Source organism: Drosophila simulans, chromosome 2R, assembly GCF_016746395.2.
Source record: "Drosophila simulans strain w501 chromosome 2R, Prin_Dsim_3.1, whole genome shotgun sequence".
NCBI lineage: Eukaryota > Metazoa > Arthropoda > Insecta > Diptera > Drosophilidae > Drosophila > Drosophila simulans.
In genome coordinates, this window is record NC_052521.2 from 13,069,417 (window position 1) to 13,089,134 (window position 19,718).

General features: G+C 46.4%; 1 protein-coding gene across 1 annotated transcript; it reads right to left on the minus strand.

Moving 5' to 3' along the window:
• Positions 1-2,541: 2,541 nt before the first annotated feature.
• On the minus strand, positions 2,542-10,885 carry LOC6734660 (paired box pox-neuro protein). Its single transcript, XM_002081631.4, has 5 exons — positions 10,433-10,885; positions 6,803-7,270; positions 6,086-6,226; positions 5,937-6,016; positions 2,542-3,914 (listed from the first exon to the last, which is right to left on the minus strand). Exons 2-5 carry the CDS (start codon positions 6,813-6,815, stop codon positions 2,871-2,873), a joined length of 1,278 nt encoding a protein of 425 aa, XP_002081667.1. The 5' UTR covers positions 6,816-7,270; positions 10,433-10,885; the 3' UTR covers positions 2,542-2,870.
• Between the last annotated feature and the right edge of the window lie 8,833 nt (positions 10,886-19,718).

Sequence of the window (19,718 nt, forward strand, 5' to 3'; positions counted from 1 at the left end):
GAGGTTCTGGCCTAGAAAGCGGAAGCTCTGGACCCACTATTTCAGGCTAATTGGGAAAGAGGAAGTCAGGTGACAACGGAAGATGGGGCTTCATAAAGCTGAGGAACAGTTTTAGCCCACTCCTCTACAGCTTCAATAGAAGTAGCTAATAAGGTCTTAAAAGAAAAATCATATTTTACAGAAAAATCTTTTTTGGTTAAACGATGCTAATAGCATAAAATAATAAAATAGTTAAAATTAAGCGTAATATATTTTCGTTTATTAACTTTTTTAGCAGACGACATAGCCTATTCACATTTATTACTTACATACGTATATGCATTGCCAGTGGCTTGTTTCCATGTCCACCATCTTAATCCATACAGTTTATCCGTAATTGAATGACATTAATTATGGTGCATGCTGCTGTCAAGCCATCACTATGACCATTACCATTACCATTCCCATCCTCAGCTGGGCAAATCCGCTTGGCGATTCCATTCCCAGCCTGATGTCGCCGCAATGTCAAACATTTGGATCTGCTAATCGCGTAAAACATAACACCATTACCGCCATAAAATAAATTTTCTGCCATAATATCTGTCGCACAGAAGGGCCTCCGATCGGTGAAACGTACACGACGACATCTTCTGTCCCATTCCGCATCTACGTCCGAGTCCAATTTCCAATGCCCCAACTGGATTTTGATTTATGCCGAAAACGCAGAGGCGAGCTGGACAAAAACCAAAAACACAAATCAAACGCAAACAGCGCGACGAAACATTGCAACAATCCATGCCAGCGCTCTGCTCCGGCTGCTACTGCTACCAGCTCCTCCAGATACGACTCCTTCAGCTCCGGCCCACGAATGCCGGCTAACAAGAGGAGCAACCAAGCGCTGGGCTATGCTAGCATGGCCAGCAAAAAAGGCCAAAAGGCGAGCGCGAAATCCAAACGCGAGCGGCGCGCGCGTTTTTTGCCGCGCCAAATGTGTTAAGCAAAAACGCGTCTCTGTGTCTCTCCGAATGTCCAGCCTCATTGATATTTCGAGCGCGAGCGTATAAAAATATTCTGTCGGCCCAAGATCCCGAGATCCCGATTCCAATTCCGATTCCGATTCTGATTCTGATTCCAATCCTGGCCTGGCCTAAAAGTGTCGCCCGAGCGGGATCGTCGCTGCGATCAGCGATCAGCAGAAATCATCATCATCATCATCGATCCGGCGATTCAGAGCCCTTCGACTTTCGTCAAATGCACCGAGAGAAAAAATATATAAGCTATATAACAAATGAATTTAAATGTGATTCCTGTAAAAAAGAGATTACTATTTCTTTGCAAATCGAACTATAAGTCTTTGATTTAAAACCAATCTTAGGAACTGTGTGTAAACAGAGGATTGAGTTGATTATGAATGGTATTATATTTCAAGGATGCTAAATTCTTATAACATTATTAATTTTTTATAATCATCTTAATTACCATAAACCTTCGAACACGAAACTCCAATAGCTCATAAATGCCTGTGTGTTTTTTCTCCGTGCCCAGTTTTTGCGTGGTGACCTGAGAGGCTGTCAGTCATAGTCATGCCAGGGCATTCCAATCTGGCCATGATCAGGAGGCTTCTTGTGCCGATCCCCGGCATATGCCCTGCTGGCTGTGCATTCCTTGCCGTCAGTTTCCTTGCGCGCATCCTCAACGCCTTTTAGCATTGTTTATGAAGTGGAGTGGTGTGGAGTGGAGTGCATTGGTTTCGAGTGGAGTGGCAAGGAGCGATATAGGCGATATTGGTCAGGATGCGGAATCGCGGCGTGCACGTGATACAATTATGGCAGCGTGTTTTTTCGCATCGTTTTTTGCGCGCTTTGCATAATTTAACTGCGCGCAATTGTCGCGGCAATTATTTTTAGCCACTGATTTATTGTTGGCATATTCAGAGTAGTGGTCTTGGGAAAGTTTCTCGCAACTTCACACCTTCGCCCAGGATGGCCATGTCCAGCTCCCCCGGGCACCTGCTTTAAAATTCCACTCACATTGGCTGCCGGTGCCGCCACACCATGCCAACCGATGCCACAATGCCACCATGCCGATTCCAATGCCATTTTCGCACTTCCAGTCGCCGCTTCACTTGCAGTTGCAGTTGCAGTTGGCAACCATTGTCGCCTCCTTCTGGGGGCGATCCCTCCGTTGCCTCCTCCGCGGGCGATCGATAGTTATGGTCGTGTCAGACATCCTGTAATTTCGCCATTCCCCCTCCGGCGGATCCAGCGTGTTGGCAACTTGTTGACACTTCATTGGCGCGCAAGTTAATTAAGAACGAGAGCCGCAGATGCCGACGACCACCGGCGAGTCGGTGAAAAACACTTCATTTATCATTTAAATGGTCATCTCGGGTACAAATTACACGAATTTCGTAGCAGAAAATTTCGCATAATAAAGTATATTATTACACGAAATTCGAAGCATAAGCCTTTTGCATTCGTTGGTTATGTTCAGCATTTCTGGTACCTTTTTAAAATCTTACTTGTATATTAAACCCACGAGCCATAATGCAAAACACACTGGTTTACTCAGCACACGTATTCGGATTGTTTTATTTAAATACTTTATTATATTATCATCCCCTTGCAACATTATTCATAGCAATCAATGTGGATGGAACTTGAATAAATACAATTTCACGGGTATTTTAATCCAGCAATTTGTTCAGTTTAAGACATCATTATCGGAGATCCAGTTTAAGAGAGAAGAAAGTGTGACCACAGAAATTCCATCAATTCGAGTTCCAACTTAGCTTAAATTAGTACTGGTTGAATGGGGCGTTTACGATTAAACTAGGTTGCTATATATACACAGATCAAAACTGGGTCAGTGGCAAGGCGCACTCAGTGGATTTAGTTGACTACCTCAACGCTGTCTTCCTCTTCTTGCTCCTCCTCCCCCTCGGCGGGATCCTCATCCTCTGGTGTTTCCAAGGGTGGAGCAACTGGACTATCCTGACTGCTCTCGCAGGAACTGGACTCCAGGCACTCCAGACGGTTGCTATCGAGTCGTAGTCGCTTCTCCGGCTTCTTGAGCAGTTCCTCGATGGAGTACGGATTCCGCTTGCGACTGTGGCTTAGTGTCGATCCTGGTGAAGCCTCTGGAGCTGATGCGGCGCCATTTCCACCTCCAGAAGCGGTTAGTGAGAGCGCCGCCGGGGAGGATTTACCGGAGTCGCAGTCGCTAAGCGCATCGCCAGCCGCTCCGGGAGTCGAAAGATCGATGGAGCTCTCCGACTTGGTGAAACCACCCAAGGCGGATGTGGAAGATGCGGCCGCCGCTGCCATGGCATGGGGCAAATAGCCGCCGGCATAGGGCAGGAATTGACCACCCGACGCAGCCGCCTGGGCCTGAATGTGAGCCTGGGTGTAGTAGAGCAGGGAGGGATTCCACAGCCAGTGCTTGTGAAGAGCGGAGTAACTCAAGTCCAGGCCAGAAACATTTGGGTTCAGGCCGTGACTGTGGCCGTGTCCCATGCTGGGCGGCATTTTGGGAGCGGGTTTAATGGGCATCTCGCCGGCGGAGTTCATCATCAACGCCGGCGGCTTGGCGTAGCGTGCGATGGAGGGCGTGGCTGCCGGTGTGGGCGGGGCCACAGTCACCGGAGGGGGCGGAGCTTGGGCGCCATATCCATTCGATGGACCGCTGCCCGCCTGGTGAGCCGCTGCCGCTGCCGCAGCTGCAGCAGCTGCGGCATTCTGCTGACTTGAAGTCATCTCATCGGTCCACAGACCGCTGTTGCGCAGAATCCGGTTGATGGAGCTGATCGAGGGCACCGAACTGGGATCGCAGACGCGCTGCTGCTGCAGCTGCTCGCGAATCTCCCACGCGAACATGCCGCTGTTCTCCTCCTTTAGCCGGATGATCTTCTTCACCACGGTGGGCGTGGCCACTTGCTGGGAAGAGAAGAAGAAGAAATATGATTTAAATTTGTTCGAAATAAGAATTATTTTTAAAAGTTATATACCATAAACAATATAGCTTAATTAAATAAGCTTTTATACTAGTGCTTGCACCAGCCCGTTTCCAAATTTACTTTAATGGATTTCGGAATATATGTATTTCCTAATATTTAATGATTAAGTGCATACAAAGAAAGTCATTTTCCTAAATTTAAATTTATATTTCGTACGTCTTGCGAATGGTATCACATAAACGTTACAGGCCTGTTGCGTGACTGGATATTTATGGTTATATAAGCCAGCCAGGTGCTTTAAACCCCTTTATTCGCAGGTGTCTCTGGTTACCCCCGTTTTGTGGCCTACGACGACTAATTGCCGTGAAATTCAATTGTGCACTAAAATAAACCACGGCGCACTCGCAACAATTGCAAAAGCGGTCGACAGCGAGCGCAGCCACGCCCCCTTTAAGCTGTCATGTTCGCGGGAAGATTTGCATCGGACCCACATCCGTGTTGTAGCTGCTTTTGCATATGTTAATTTGTACGAGTGACTGAAAGGAAGGACCTTCCTCCCGTTTTCACTGGCGCCCACTTTTCACGTGTGACGCGGCAATTCATTAAAAATTCATAAATACGCTTAAGGGGGTTTATAGAATGGTAGTGGGGCGGACTTCAAGGGGTCGGAAGCCCCTCCAACGCGGCAAGCTTGCATGCCAGATCTTATCGGAAATCTACACGCGCGCTCGCTCTTTGCGGGCCACTGTCCTTGCACCCGCCCCGCCCCTTTTTCCCTATGCATGCCACAGGGGGCGCGCGGAACAGGGGCGGGGGCAACTTCTTTATTGACCCAGCGTAGGTGTTAAATGCGCGTTTTGTTCGAGCGAGTGCAGAGCGCTTATTGAATCACCATGTAAGCGGGTGGGTAACCGACATGCTGGAGGTGGGGCGCCTACCGCCGGGTACATTGTGCACTTGGTGGGCGGTGCAACTACCGTTAATTAGGCGTTCTGTTCCGTCGGCAAATATCGCACCTGAACAACTGTTTGCGCAATCGAGGGGGAGTCGCAATGGAAGGGGTAGTTTCACGGACTCTAGCTGGAGAAATGCCCTTACTGTCCATGTAATATCCCTTCAAAACCATATAGAACAAACTATTAAAACCGGCAACCTAATTTAAGAAAATGTATTTCCCTTAGTTTAATCGATTTTATGATCTCAGGATCTACTTTATAGTACTCCCTTTTGAATCTTAATCTAGTCACACTTGACTTGCCTACCACCGAGTATATAACTACTTTAAAAGATCTCTGAGCGAAAGGACATAGTACCATGTCTGAACTACATTTTTGCAAGTTTGTAGAAAATATAATAATATGCAATAAAACTAATGCTTCGAATGCTTTAAAGGGTCCTAAATATGTACAATACCCTTCTGAAAAGCGTTTAGTATGGTGCGTATGGGTCGTGATTCGGTGTTATCGCGTGGCTCCGCATGGAATCGCTGATTCCATGGCCCAGTGCAATCAGCACTATCTTCGTGCCATTGTCGTCACTTTTTGGGGCCGTGAAGCGAGCAGCAGCGGCTTAAACGGTAGCAGGCACACTTGATTGGGCGTGCGAACCGCACAGGTGGCTCCAGCCCAATCCAGCCCCATCCAGGTAGCCCACTTCCCGGTTATCATCCTCGACCTGGGCAGGCGAGATTGATTTGCTGCGCTCTCTGCACTCGAACGCCCACTCCTCCACCGTTCACCCAACTTCCACTCCCACACGTGGCCATAAAGGCTGTCATCGAATGTCGAGAACATGTAAACTAGCTGCTGGTTACAATGCTTATCTGGGCTATCTGCTTTCCGTGTATCTGTGATACTTTATGGATTTACTGCTGTGCGTTTGATTTTTATATAATCGTTTGTTGATTTCATGCACCACAGCGGACCACATGTGGTTTCCCGTCCCCCCAGATCTTGTTACCATCCCCCATTCGCAATCCCGTTCCCGCTTGGAGCCCACTTACCTTGGTCTTGCTGCCGCCAATGGAACCCGGTCGAATGGAGCCCGTCTCATAGAAGCGAGTTAGAATTTTAGAAACGCAGCCTATGCGAGAAAAGCACAAATTATATTACTTTATCTGAACTATGAGGAAGTCCTATGTAATAAACTCACCATGGGAAACCAGAAGCTGGCGGGATATATCACAGGGCCTCACTCCGCACAAAGCCAAGTCGACGATCCTCCGACGGACGCAGTCCGGCAAAGGACGGCCATTCACAAACACTCCGCCCAGTTGGTTGACACCAGCTTGACCTAAAGGATCGAAAGGAAGAGGATATTTTTTAGATATTAATAAACTATCTTCACTGAATTGAAAATCCTAGTCCCAATACTTAGTTCCTCACCTATTTACTATCCATTTTAAGACTTTGAAAAGAACGATCTTTACGTTCGCTTTGAACAAGATTAACAACTTCAGCAATATGCAGCTTCTTTACAGATACTTAGAAAGTATTGTCTTAAACTGTTAGTGTTGAGCCATATATTTGGAAGAAAAGTTTGTTAGACAAATGGAGCTTATAGTGGGAATTAAAAGCGCCTAAGCTTCCCAAATAAAGTCTAGAAGATTTACAGTGAGCAGACGCGTCTGGGCCAAATACCCGCAGTTTGGCAACCGCCCTGTTGACTTGGCTAATCTTTCCAACCTTCCCCCCCTCCGGTGGTCGTAAACGCAGGCGGCAAAAGTGCGCCAGTAATAACCGTGGCTCTTTGTGGGATCTCGGAATCTTGGGTTTTCAGGGGGCAGTACGTGAAATGGGGGACTGGGACTGCAGATGCCATCTGATGCTTTCGTTTAATTTCCTTTTGAAGTTCATTAGCGGGACTCACCTGTATGCGGCATGGCTGAAATGTGATCAACAATTCAATTCAAGCCAATCCAATCCAATTCAATCCGAAAGTGATTCGATACGATCCGATGCGATCGGTAGTCGCTCGCAGTCGCTTAGCCTCCGTAAAGTATTTTGGTTTATTTGCTGTTGGTTGGTTTGTCTTAAGTCTTTTATTTTTTGTCTTTCGTCCCGTTGCTGCTGCTGCTGCTTAGTTAATCGCTGAATTTTAATCAAATTTCAAGCAAGAACGTCATAAAAACGCTTTGATGGATGTCGTCGTGGTCGCCGGGCTATTAGGATGCTCAGTCTCAGGCCCGAATGGCGTTGCTCGAACTGATGTTCGATGCTGGATGATGCTGGCGGCCCACTCCCCGAAGACTTTTTACGGCTTCCACGAATTCGGACGGCGTCCAGGCCCGGCCAGAACCGATCCGATCCAAGACCAAAACCAAAAACCAGTGAAAATCTAGTAAGGAAAATACATAAAACTTAATTATTTTATAAAACTACGCGGCCGAGGGTTTAATGTGCAGTGGTTTATGTGCTCAATGGCCATGTCCAGTGACCAGTGACCAGTTACCACTGGCCATTGCCCAGCGCCCAGTGCCAGGGAGTATCTCAAATTAGCTGCTTATCAGGCACATTCCGAGCGCAGCGTGAACTGCTGGCCCATTATCGAGAAGGTACCCCCTTCCATTTAGGCCAGGTCGCCATAGTCCTAAGTATAGAGTTAGCCAGGCAGGGGTAACAATTAAATGAATTTTGGCCAATTGCTCATTTCGTTAAATATGCAACCGGTCCAAAAGAGATATGCAAATGGGCTTTCAGCACCACCAACTTGCGGCCGGTGGTTTCCGCTTCCTGTTTTTATTTTTTTTTTCTACTTAATGCTTTTCGGCCAGGATTTGAGCCTGTCGCCAGCCTGTCAGAGGCATGAAAACGCGCTGAAGAACCGTATAAATCAAAAACTGTAACTGCCACTGCCGGCCGACGGTCCACACTTTGTCATGGCCATGTTATTATGGAATTCACATTTGATTTAATTGCCGAGCCCGGGAGTCCTTCGCCCAGCTCCCTTGCCGCTTTTCAGCTCGTAAAACCACCAAAATGCGCGTGTTAAGCCACCGAACCACCGCACGCACCACACACTCCCCCTTCGAAATTCAAAAAAGAAAAAAAAAAAACGGAAAAAACACCAAACAGAACGAGAAAAAAAGAACTCGAAATTAAGTTGTTCATTAGGTTTTTTCGGACCTTCTCAGTCTCCGTCTCAGTTTTTCGGTTACCACTCACCGCGAACGGGAAACTCGTGCTGGCCGTTAAGGCCATAAAGTTCGCAGTTGGCCCGGGGCCACGATTTGGCCGACAGTGCGATAAGGATTGCAATCCACTCGGTTTTGTAGAAAGTGAAATAGACATTCCGGCCAAATCCAATTTGGCCGCAATGAAAGGGTTAATTTCCCCTCTGGCGTGCTGCTCGCCCATTTCTCTGGAATTTTTCGTGGCCCAATCGAGGCCAGTGAGCAGTCAAAACTAAATAGTTCCGGACAAGTAGCAACCCCTAGAAATATTCCACGATTCCACTTGCCTTGCCACTTATATACTTGTTAATTATCAATTATTGGGTGCTATTCAAAAAGAACAAAAAAACCTAAATTTTGGGGTATTTATTTTGGAAATCTATCTCATATACTTACAAGCAGTGATCCAATGATCCAATGTATCTGCTACTTAAGCGAGACCAAAAAATCCCCTCTTATTTTAAGAGAACTTATAAAACGTAAACGCGTAGCAAAGGTTTTTTCCACATCTACAACGGCTACAATTTTAAATGTTGAATGCGATCTTGAGGCCAAATTGCGAGTTATATATAGGGATGTTGCTAATCTGGGTTCTCGAGAACCGCTTTCTGGTTTTCAGGGGGATAATATACGAGTATAATAAGTATCTCCCCCAAGTGCTACCGATTTCTCCACAGTCCTCAACTCGTAAGTCTCAATTAGCTCCGTGCACATGTCAAGCGGAACAGACATAAAAACCGATAGAAATTAGTTAAACATACAATAATTTAAATTCGTGCGATTACCGAAAGTGGAACCGACAGGTTGGCCGAGCTTCTGTTTCGGAACCCTCTCCCTTGATTTTATTTTGTATCATTGGCTGCCCCCCCGCAGATCAATGGATCGATCGAAGCCCCAGAGCCAACCGGGGCATTAACAGCCGCTAATTAAAATAAAAAAATTATAATAAAACGTACGCTTCACCATTTGAATATGATTAGCTTGCTCTTTCTGGACCACGCTTAAGTAAGTTGTCCGACGGCTCGTTGCCTCGTTGCCGATGGCCGAAAGCCGAAAGCCGGTGGCTTCAACTTTGGCTTAGAAAGCATCCAAATCAATGGGCCATAATGGCAGCCAGAAACGACGGCATGACAAAGAATTAATTAGCATACGATTTTTGACTTTTGTCGCTCGCCGTGGTCGTGGGAAAACTAAAGTCTGGCCAAAAAGGCAGTCATCGATCTGGCCAACGATCGATTGGGCCGCTTTAAATGAGTTATCTCGGTGCGGCGGAAGTTCAATTGGCCGTAGTTTTGCATTGCAAATTTGATTCAGGCCATCCGGTGGCATCTTCCTTCACTTCATTCACAACATGAATATTATTCGAATATTATTGGAATCGAATCTTGGTCGAAACTAACGCCGCCGGTTGAATGAAGATCGCCCCGTTCGGTTCCGTTCAGACTCGATCCGTTAGACCAGATCGTCGTTCATTAAGAAATAAGCCGATCGATGGCAGGGCGTTGGGTCTGGGGGGACGAGGTCGGACTTGAGACCGATGTGTCGAACACGATAAGCAAATATCGTTATTAAAGTCTTTCAAAAACGCCGCAACCTGATCGGGAGCGACTCGATTTAATGATTTAGTTGTTGAGAAAGCAAATTATGCGCAAACAAATTGATTACGATCGTTTATGGTGGTCATTATGGGCAGGTCGATGGATGCGACCAGGTCTTAATTAAGACGCCGATAAGTCATCGTCGTTAGCTTCTTGTCAAGTGTTGGCATAATATTACGGATTCGAATGGGTCTGCACTCAAAATGCAATGTGTGCACTTTTCACCAAGTTCAATTAAGCTTATCTGGGATCGAGTAGAAAACCAGATAGCACATCTGGCGTAAAATCCAAACCAACAAAATATGCAATCGAAAAGCTTGTCAGTTAACCAATAAAGTTGTCATCTAATTTCATTTAATGAAGCAGATTCAAATAAAAGCTAAAATTTATTTACAGATCCAAGCGAATGTATTTTAACTAATTTATTCCAAAAATAATGGCAATTCTTTACAAACGGTTTTTGAAACATTATAACAGATACTTCAACTATTCTCCTTGAATTCAAAACGTACTTCCAAAACTTTTGGATCTACAAATAATGTTATATCTTTTAGAATCTAGATAGCAAATGGTCACTTGAACTTTACCAATTCAACTTAACTTGGTGATGTTCAATTTAGTAACTTCGTGATGGAAAAAAAGCTTGAACTAAAACGGATAATCTTCCATGAATAGTAGCTTTCCTAGATGGTTATACTTTTGAAATATATAATTCAAAAGGTGGCTCACCTTAAACTTAGAGCACTGTATTCGCCGGCTATCCAATAACTTGGCCGCAACTAGATTCGAATCCTTTGATCACTTGAGCACAACACTTTCCGCTTCAGTTTTGCATGCCCGTGTGGCTTATTCCGCGGATAATGGCCGATTACTCAGTTCAGAGGCGCGACGGCTAATGGCTTCTGTATGATTCTTATTTGGGAGTTCGGAACGCGACGCACCTTGTCACTCGACCGTCAAAAATTCGACTAACTGCACGCGAATCGCGGGACCGGCGCATCGATTCGATCAATTTTTGTGGCAGTGGCAGTGGCGGTGGTAGCAGTGGAAATTGAGAGTTGGCTTCGTGCCTCGCCCGCGGTCCATCAGCCGACAATTTCTACTGAAGCGCCGCCAAGCAGAGCGGCCCAAAACGCCACCGAAAAGCCGCCGCTCACTCACACACTCGCAATTCGCGGCCCGCACACACTGACAGAAGCGTTCACGGACTCACGGACGAACCGTTTTTCTGGTGTAACCGGTTTTTCACGGCTGCGACGTCCGCGGCGGTTCCAGCCCCATTTGGCCCACCGCCAGCCAATGAGAGCCAATCAGCGAGCTGGCCCGGTGCGCATGCGTCGCACGCTGCGCCGATGGTGAGCTGCCATTGGCCAGAGTCGGCAGGAGGGTTGGGGGTCAGGTGACACGTCCTCCGGGAGCGAAATCGACACGGGCACAGTGGGTCAAGTGTGAAGAGGCTAGTGGGCTAGGTCGATTTCAACAGCATGGAAAACCACATTGAAATTAGGGGTAATTACGTAAAGCTACTATATTAAGAGAGTGACTAATATGAAGTTACGTTTGTAGATAAACATTGCTAATCTGGTTAGTTAATTAAATGGTTTTGTGATGATACTCAAATGCAGCTAACTAAACTATATTTGTGATTAAAGAGTTCAGATCTGGTTAGGATTGCTTTCTAATCTATATAGGATGGAAGGAATCCTTATAGAAGCATGATACCAGGACTTTTTCTTTAAAGCTACTTTCTAATGTTAAGAGTAAGCCACCTGCTCTAAAACTAATAGTAATTAGTAGTTTAGTGTACACAAGTTTAATGTATGTGGTATATATGGATTGAGCAAAAACACATAGCAAGTTGGTTATCACTACATCCCAGCTTGCAACTTTTGCTTCACTGTGCGGTTGCATGACGTCCGTGCAGCCCGCCTTCGCTCTTTGAACGCTCTGGGGGTAGTCGAAGTCGGTGTGGATGGTCGGCGATATCCGGGCAGAGAGCGTTGCGGCAGAGCGTAGCCTTATCCGTGGCCGTTTCCGCAGCCGATGCGTTGCCGTTGCAGCCGCGTTCCGGCCAATCGGCGGAGGCAACGCAGCACGCAAACGCTCTCACTCCCGCCCCCGCCCACGTCCTGCATCGTGTGGTTCACAGATATTGATAGTGTATGTATCTCCCCCACTCCAAGGACCCCATCCACATCCACATCCGCATTGTGACACTGCATAGCCGTTACCCTGGCGAAACAGCCACAGCTACGGCCACAGCTACGGCTCGTCCTTGCCCACCCGCTGGAAACTCCCAGGAGGGAGAAGGAGGAGTGGGAGGAGCGGCAGGAGGCGGAGGTCGTTGGGTGGGTGGCGGCGTTAAGTAACGCTCGGTGGTGCCGCAGGCGTTAATTGAATTCGACAATTGTCGCTCGGCATTCACAATTGGAAATGGATTTCCACTGCGACGGCGACTGGTGCTGAAAGATAAAGCTGTCACATTGTTTGTGATTGTTCCGAGGGAGGAGTCCGGATTATTGATCCATTCGAGGCACCGAACATGATGAATGGAAATTAGTTGCCATGACTAGGAAATCAATGGTCCCTAGCAGGGGGTAACTCCTGATCCACCAAGACTGGCTAAAGCCTAACCCGTTTTTTGGAGCCGCGTGGCGTAGGCAAATCCACTTGCCACCAAAAACCACAAAAACCTGTGCGAAAACATGCAAAATTCTTAGGCCCACTCAGCGCGGTGGCTTTCCTATGGCAGGAGGATGGCGAGAGCTTGGCTGTAGCTTCTGCTGGCCAGAGATAAAACTGTCACAAAGGCCGGGTTGCCGGTAACCATTTGCCATTTACCAGCCAACCGAGCTATCCGAGCAGCTGCCTCTGACTTTTCCCAGGCAACCAAGCGCGGCGTAATAAGATCAAGCGAGTCAGCCGTGCGTGGTGGCATCAACACACACCTCTCGGTCTCTTTTGGCACAGAGTCCTTTGGTCCTCTTGGTCCTTCAGTCCTCTGGCCCACCCAACTCGCCACGCCCAACGCCCAGTGAGCTTGTTCATGGGCCACCCCCTCCGCGGGTCCTTCAACGTGTGTCTTGCCCTATCTGACAAGGCGATTATGCGACCCGGAGCCTTTCAAGTGGCAGCAATTACCCAAACCCCGGGTCCGCGCCCAAAAAGCCAACTACGCCCCAATTAAGGCGCACACACACAAATCTGTGTGGGAAGTGCGTTTAGCTGGGCTGTAAAAAGTTCATGAAGGATACAACTCGAAGAGAAAGTACCCTATAATTCAAATAGGTCAAGGTTTTTTCGTTGGAAATAGATCTCTAGAATGCATAACTCTCAATAAATTATAAAAAGAAAAATTAATTTAAAAATTATTATTTAAATATAATAATTACAAGTATCAACGTTAAACCAACCAAACATGAAACTTAACTAATTATTAATTATTATTATAAAATACTGTGGCAATATCTAATTGAAGACTAATAGCTATACCCAGTGAGACTAATAGCTATATAAATTTGGTACGTTTTGAAACATAGAATACATTATAGATACATTTTTCATGACAATTTCTAAAGTAAAAGTTTAGGTTACCAGTCTATGCAATAATACATCATACCCTCCATCAAAGGGCATTCAAATGAGCAACGGAAGTGGGTTTGCTCTGGTTTTATTAGGCGGGTGCCAGGGGTGCAAAAAACGAGCCGTAATGAAAAGGGGCGGGACAATCGGCTTAACTTCTTCCGATTGACTTGGTTTACCACGCGCCCAAATGCGATCGCAATCGCAGAACTTACACTCGCTTATATTGTAATTGAAATGGAATCCAGTTCGTGTTGGGGTATGATTTGGGTCCGGTTTTCGCTGGAATGAGGGAAGCTGGAAGAGAGGCAGCTAGACGGACTGACACCCACATCAAGTTTTTGCCTAATCAAATTATGGCGAACCCATCCAGCCAAAGGCGTCGCATTCCAAGATGCGTGCCACCGAATCATTAGGTGGCATGCTAACAAAAAAACGAGGTGAACAGAAGCTGCTCCCGATTTGTTAGCTGTTAGCCGTATTTCTGGGCGGCTCGTGCCTGGAGGTCAGTCTGCGGGAATGACTCCGGGGCAGAGTCTAGATTTCATGGTCATTAATGAGCGGTGTCCGCAGGAATGCGCCTGGGAAACGAGCAAAAACTGCGATTTTGTAGCGTGGGCGCCCATCTAATATGAAATTAGTTGCCCCAAACCGGCGGCAAATTAGCTGCTCCTATTTTTTTCTTTTTGCATTTCTTTAAGACGCTGAGTGGCTAAAAAAAACGGAGCCTGGTATGGAATATATTTTCTAATTGCAGGGGCGGCCTAATTGAGGGTTCGCTTCGGGGCACCCGTTCCTTGCAATCAGCAGATGCAAGCCAAGTCCCGAAAATTGTCCGAAGAAGGGACATAAAAAAGGAACAGATATTTATATATAAAGACAAAGGCGATTTCAGTGTGTGTGCGGGTCGCCAAATTGGCGCAGGTTACGCATGTGCCTCAAATCATGAGCATTGCTGCCACGCGATGATGGATGCAGTCAGGCAGGTTGCATTGCAGCCTCGCCTCCTGAATCCCAATTCCCGAATCCCCGAATCCTCGCATTCTCCGATCCTGTTGCACCTTGCTTCAAGGAGGCGCGTGGCCCAAAACGAAACCGAAAAACAATCGGGCAATTTCGTAAACACTTGCCGACAAACGATAAGATAAAAATGATCTAAGGATAATGTACCTTTTCCAGGAGTCGCACAACCAGCAGTAATTTCTGCCCCCATCCAAAAGGACGACGTGTAGGTGGACAAAGGGCACGCGATTTTCGAGTGCCATAAAAATGAAAACGGAAAACTGGGACACTCGAGTGACTGGCATGTCAGAGCCAATTAATAAAAACGCAATTTCCACAAATCGAAATTTTTATAGAGTTTACAGGGTTTTATTGATCCCCCTAGAGCAGGACATTCCACACCTGCAGAGCAGAGCCCTTGGATTGGGCGGGCCGATAAGCAAAATGAGCAATTACGGGAGAAACTTTGACAGGACTTTGCTGGCGGCGCTGGAATTGTAACATTTTCTCACATTAAGAGACGGGTCCTGCGAGTCCTACGAGTCCTGCGAGTCCTGCTCGTCCTGCGCTCCACTGAACCCTGACGCACTCACAAAATGGCCGACGCGAAAGGCGGAGAGAGAGAGTTCTTCTGCCCCGGCGAAGAAAGGCATCCACCGAGGGTGAGTCCTGGCTACAAAAGTTTGCGTGCAAGATGAGGCGGCGGAAGGACGAAAACCTTTGGTTGCGATAAATTAAATGTCTGACATAATTATGGCTAAATTGAAAAGGCAAGAAGAAGACCAAGGAGCCGGCTACAAAATACATAAGGGATGGGGAGAGGGAGACTTGGCACTTAAAGGACTCTGCTGGCAGAGGGACAGGACAGTTATTGTGCCATAAAAACAGAAATTATTTGATCAAACACAATAAACACGCCAGAGGCAAAGGCAAACAGCGAAGCTCGAACCGCTGACAGGCTAATGATAGGATGTGTGCCAAAGGACATACAGATTATAGATTGAGCCACTATAATCGATGCGGGAACAGGGTGCTCCAAATGTTCAGTTAATTGAGATCCCAGGACTCAATCGCAAACTCCTTTGAAGTCAAATCGAAGTCAAAGAACCTTGGAAAAAGAACTCTTTTCTTCGGGATGTGAAAAAGAATACATCTTTTGTTAAAAAGTTTTCTATACTAGGCTCTTTCATTCATTAGAAAGTTTAAACATTCTTTCGAGCCAGAGAGAAATGTTCTGATTGTCTGTAGTATGTGCAAAAACATGTTGAAAGTTCCTAAAAGGAACTCCAGGGCTTTTTATGTACTTCCAGCAACAGAGGAACGTACCCAATTCGAAACCCATCTCCTGCAACTCCTTGATCTCACCTCTTCCACTTGTGTGTGACTGTAATTATGGTTTTATGGCTCGCAACGCCTCTGGAAATCGGCCAGCACACATCATAGAATCCAAATCAATTATACGCTTGTCTAGGCCATCGAGCTTCGTCCGTTTCCTGGCCTCCACACCACTTCCTCCTTCAGCTGCTCCTGCTCCTTCAACTACTGCTTGTCCTGATGGCCCGTTGTCGGATGCCAGTTCCCATATCCCAAGTACCAGGCCAGCAAAAGTGTTAAAGTAACCATAAAACTTTGGCACTTCGAATCCGTTCCTGCTTTTCTTGCTTCTGCATCTGCTGCTGCTGCTGCATCGTAATCGTAAAACGCGGAAAGCGTTTGCGTCCGCCGCTCTGCCTGCTAAATGCAATATTTTTACGACCCAGTCCAGTCAATCCCAGAGTTAGTGAGGTCCAAGTCCGATTCCGAGCTGCGATCGCAATCCCAAAAGCCCAGGATGATCATTCAGTTCGTTGGCCCCTTTGGCGGTGGTCGTCTGGACGGCTGGCTGGCGAGGAGCAAAAGTCAAATACGGTAGCTCGACTAATTGAAAAATTAAAGTCTGGCCAAAGTACTTACACCGGGCAGCAGTTGAGGTGGAAACGCCCACCGCCCATTCGTTCATAAATCTTGCGGCATTCCCAGGTCCATCTCATCGCTCCCCTTCGATCTGTTTCGAAATGGGGTAACCTTAAGCTAGGTGACTAGGTGCCAGGTTGCCAGGTTACCAAGATGCCGAGTTGGCTAGGTGTGATCGCATACCACCTTCGGTGGACTTCCACCGCTGAAGATGCCCATACCAAACGCGCTAATGTGGCAGTCCGCACACCTTGCCAAACACTTTAAAAAGTGAGGGCCAACCTCCCGGCTGCCCAGGCGATTATCGGATCGAAGGTAAACACAGGTTCTGGCCAAGACCCTTTGCCGAATTTGTAATGCTGCCAAAAATCACTTCTGGTTTTTGCCCACCTCGCTGATCGATGTGCGATGATCGGTTTTGGGAGTGTGTATATTTTATACCAGGTAACTGGCAAGCGAAAAGGGTATGTCATGTTTATTTAGAGTTATGATACAGCAGCAAAATTTGACACATATTATGAACTTTAAAGACAATTTTCATAGCCATATAAATATTTGAATATATATTTATTCAAACAAATAAAATTTAATCTTTTATTTAAAATGTTTTCACTCGAGAGATTTAAAATTAATTACTTTTGCTCTGCAAAAACCATTCGCTGAAGATTAAAATGTTCTAGTTGCCCTTAAAAAGCAGTTTCTTAGACTTTATTAAAGTGCTATTTTAAACTGTGAAACAAACGACTTAAGCTTAGTTGTTGCTCTAAATTGTGAACCATAAAAATCCGTTAAAGTGTAACATTACCAGGTACTCACCAGTCTACAAATTTGCGATACTTACCTTACGCTGAACTTGCAGCTGCTGAGACCCCAGATCCGCAGATACCGCGGACCTCCAATCGATCCCCTTTTGGCGTACTTGTAATTTGCTGACGAGCTGGGTGCTCAAGGTGTGCAATCAGCCCCAGTGATCAGGCGAAGGGTTAGGGCTTAATGCTCGCAGTGGATCCTGGATAAAAGTGCAGTGCTGTTTAAAATTATAACTACATTAAGTGCAGCAACAAATTGCAGACACTTGGGGCGTTTTAACAATGTCATTTACAGTGAAGGGGGAGGTGGTGCTGGCCGCTAAGGGGTAGATCAAGAGATCAGGACCCACCCAAGTGCCCAAAAGAGGACTGCGGCACCCGAGCCAACCATAAATTACCCGTTTAATGGACTCGACGCATTGTCGCTGCGAACAAAGCGCTACAAAGCGGTTATAGTCATAGTTTTGGGACTGTGCCCGAGCGAGCGGTTGTGGTGCTGATTTTCTAATTTATTGCCTTATAAACATAATCAAATTCGAATCAAAACAAAACAAAGCCGCCACCCCGAACACGCGTCCCGCTGCGTTCGGTGAGGATAATGATGACAGATCCGAGAAGCCAGCAATGGGATGATCGTCAAGGATGCCCAGGATGATCACACCACCATCCCGATGCGGTTTACACATCGCTGAATAGCCGGCTACCCCTGCCCATGGCATATCCATGAGCATGAATCCTCGGAAAACCGCACAGATTGCCGTTGTTTTCGAGTTACGCATATGTCACTGCGGCTGGGAATGGCACTCCACCCCACTCCACTCCACCGATTGTCCAATTCCTTGTTGGCACAGCAATTGTTACGTGCCATTAACTGCTGACATATCTATGCGCCAGCCGATAATTGATGCGTCCAAGTGCGAAATTCACGGCAGGTGTTGTTTGGATTACCACGAGAGCGAAATCTGGAAGGGATCGAGAGCTCGAGCTCGGAAGGTTGGGCCGCGCATCGCCAGCGGAAACTTTAATGTTCGCACATTTGCAGCTCATCAATTTTCGGCATTATCCCGTCCAGCATCAGTTCATTCAACCTTTCCTCCTGCCATGTCCATGTCCATGTTAGCGCCGTCTTGTTGACTTAATCGCCCCAAAACAATTTGTGCGTTTTTCGGCTGCTCCGCTTCTGACATGGCCTAAACGCTTGTCGCCTAATGACGGGGCAGCTCCAACCGGAGATGGATGCACCTCAAGCTGCTCGTCCTGACCAGGCATCCACAGATGATGGCGGTGGAGGGGAAGGTGGAACTGCTGCCTGCCTGGTGCCCGCTGCCCACCGCATTATTAAGCCATAAAATTGAAAACTTATTATAATTACATAAACGTACGCCTCGACGCCTCAAGCAAACCACGTGATGCACCGAGAAAAACATTAAATTCTAACTTAGCTCTGTGTTTGTGGCAGCTACTTGTGGAGTTAAAGGCTATTCTAGATCTGTTGCATATAGTCATATGTCCAGGTCCGGCCGTAAAATTTTCGAGAGCTGGAACTTTCCAGTTTCTGCAAGTTCCGTCTGCTTTTATCATTTTAGAATCATATTTTAATTCGTAATATATGTAGTTTAACAAACGAAATGTTATATTTCAACAAATTTTCCATCTATAGTTCTAACCAGTGAATAAATTTTTAAATGCTTAGTTGTTCTTTGTAGACACAGTTTTTCTGCGAGTGTTGATATGTGAATCGGTTTGAGGAAAGAGAGTGGCAGGAACTGAAAGGCGGCTGCCTGTGCAGAATGCGCTTTTAACGCGCTCCTTGCAGCAAGTTCGAATTTCGAGGCACACGCATCGCAAAGAATCTGCCGAAACTCCTGCTCGTTAACGAGCAAAGCAGAACAGATTTTTCCATCATTTCTTGAGTGCCCGTGGCATAATGTATGGCTCGTTTTTCGGGCCCAGTCTGCAGCCGTCGTCATTATCGACATTACCATTACCATTAACATTACCATAAAGCAGATCGGCACTTAATTGCTAGCAATTGCATCTGCTACGCTTTAATTAATTACCAGCCAAAAGCTTAAACATAAACATTTCAATTGGGAGGCACACGTCGAAGCAGACTGGTTTACAAAATGCTGAAAGCTCACCTCGATTTCAACGTTCTTGAAACTATTTATTAATACTTTTCTTTTCCTAGCTAATTAAAATGTTGTATTCGTTTCTGTGTAAATCGGACGCGCCTACAAAAGTTTGCATACTCGTTTAGTCTTAATATGGAAATCGAAATCACACAGTCAGCTACGCTTTTTATTTATCTCTCATTCGCACTTAAGTTGATTTCCATTCTCCGTCTCTTCGATCGTGAAACGAATGACGTTGGACACGAACTTGACTTTCGCAGAGAGCAGCGTTCTGATTGAGTTCCGTGTATGATTGAGAGTTTAGATCGAGTCGAAATAGAAATGCGTGCTACTAATTTATATCACTTCGTATAGAGAGAGCAGGTGCTTGAAAATATCGGGCTGCTAAGGTGAGTGAGTGAGTGAGAATGTGTTTGTGAGCAGGTAAAATTGCCTACCAGTCTCTTATCAGCGAACGGCCCTCGTTTGGGTTGACTTAATCTACTTGATTCCACGCCGCTTACTCAAAGTAAACAAAATATACTCAAGGAATGC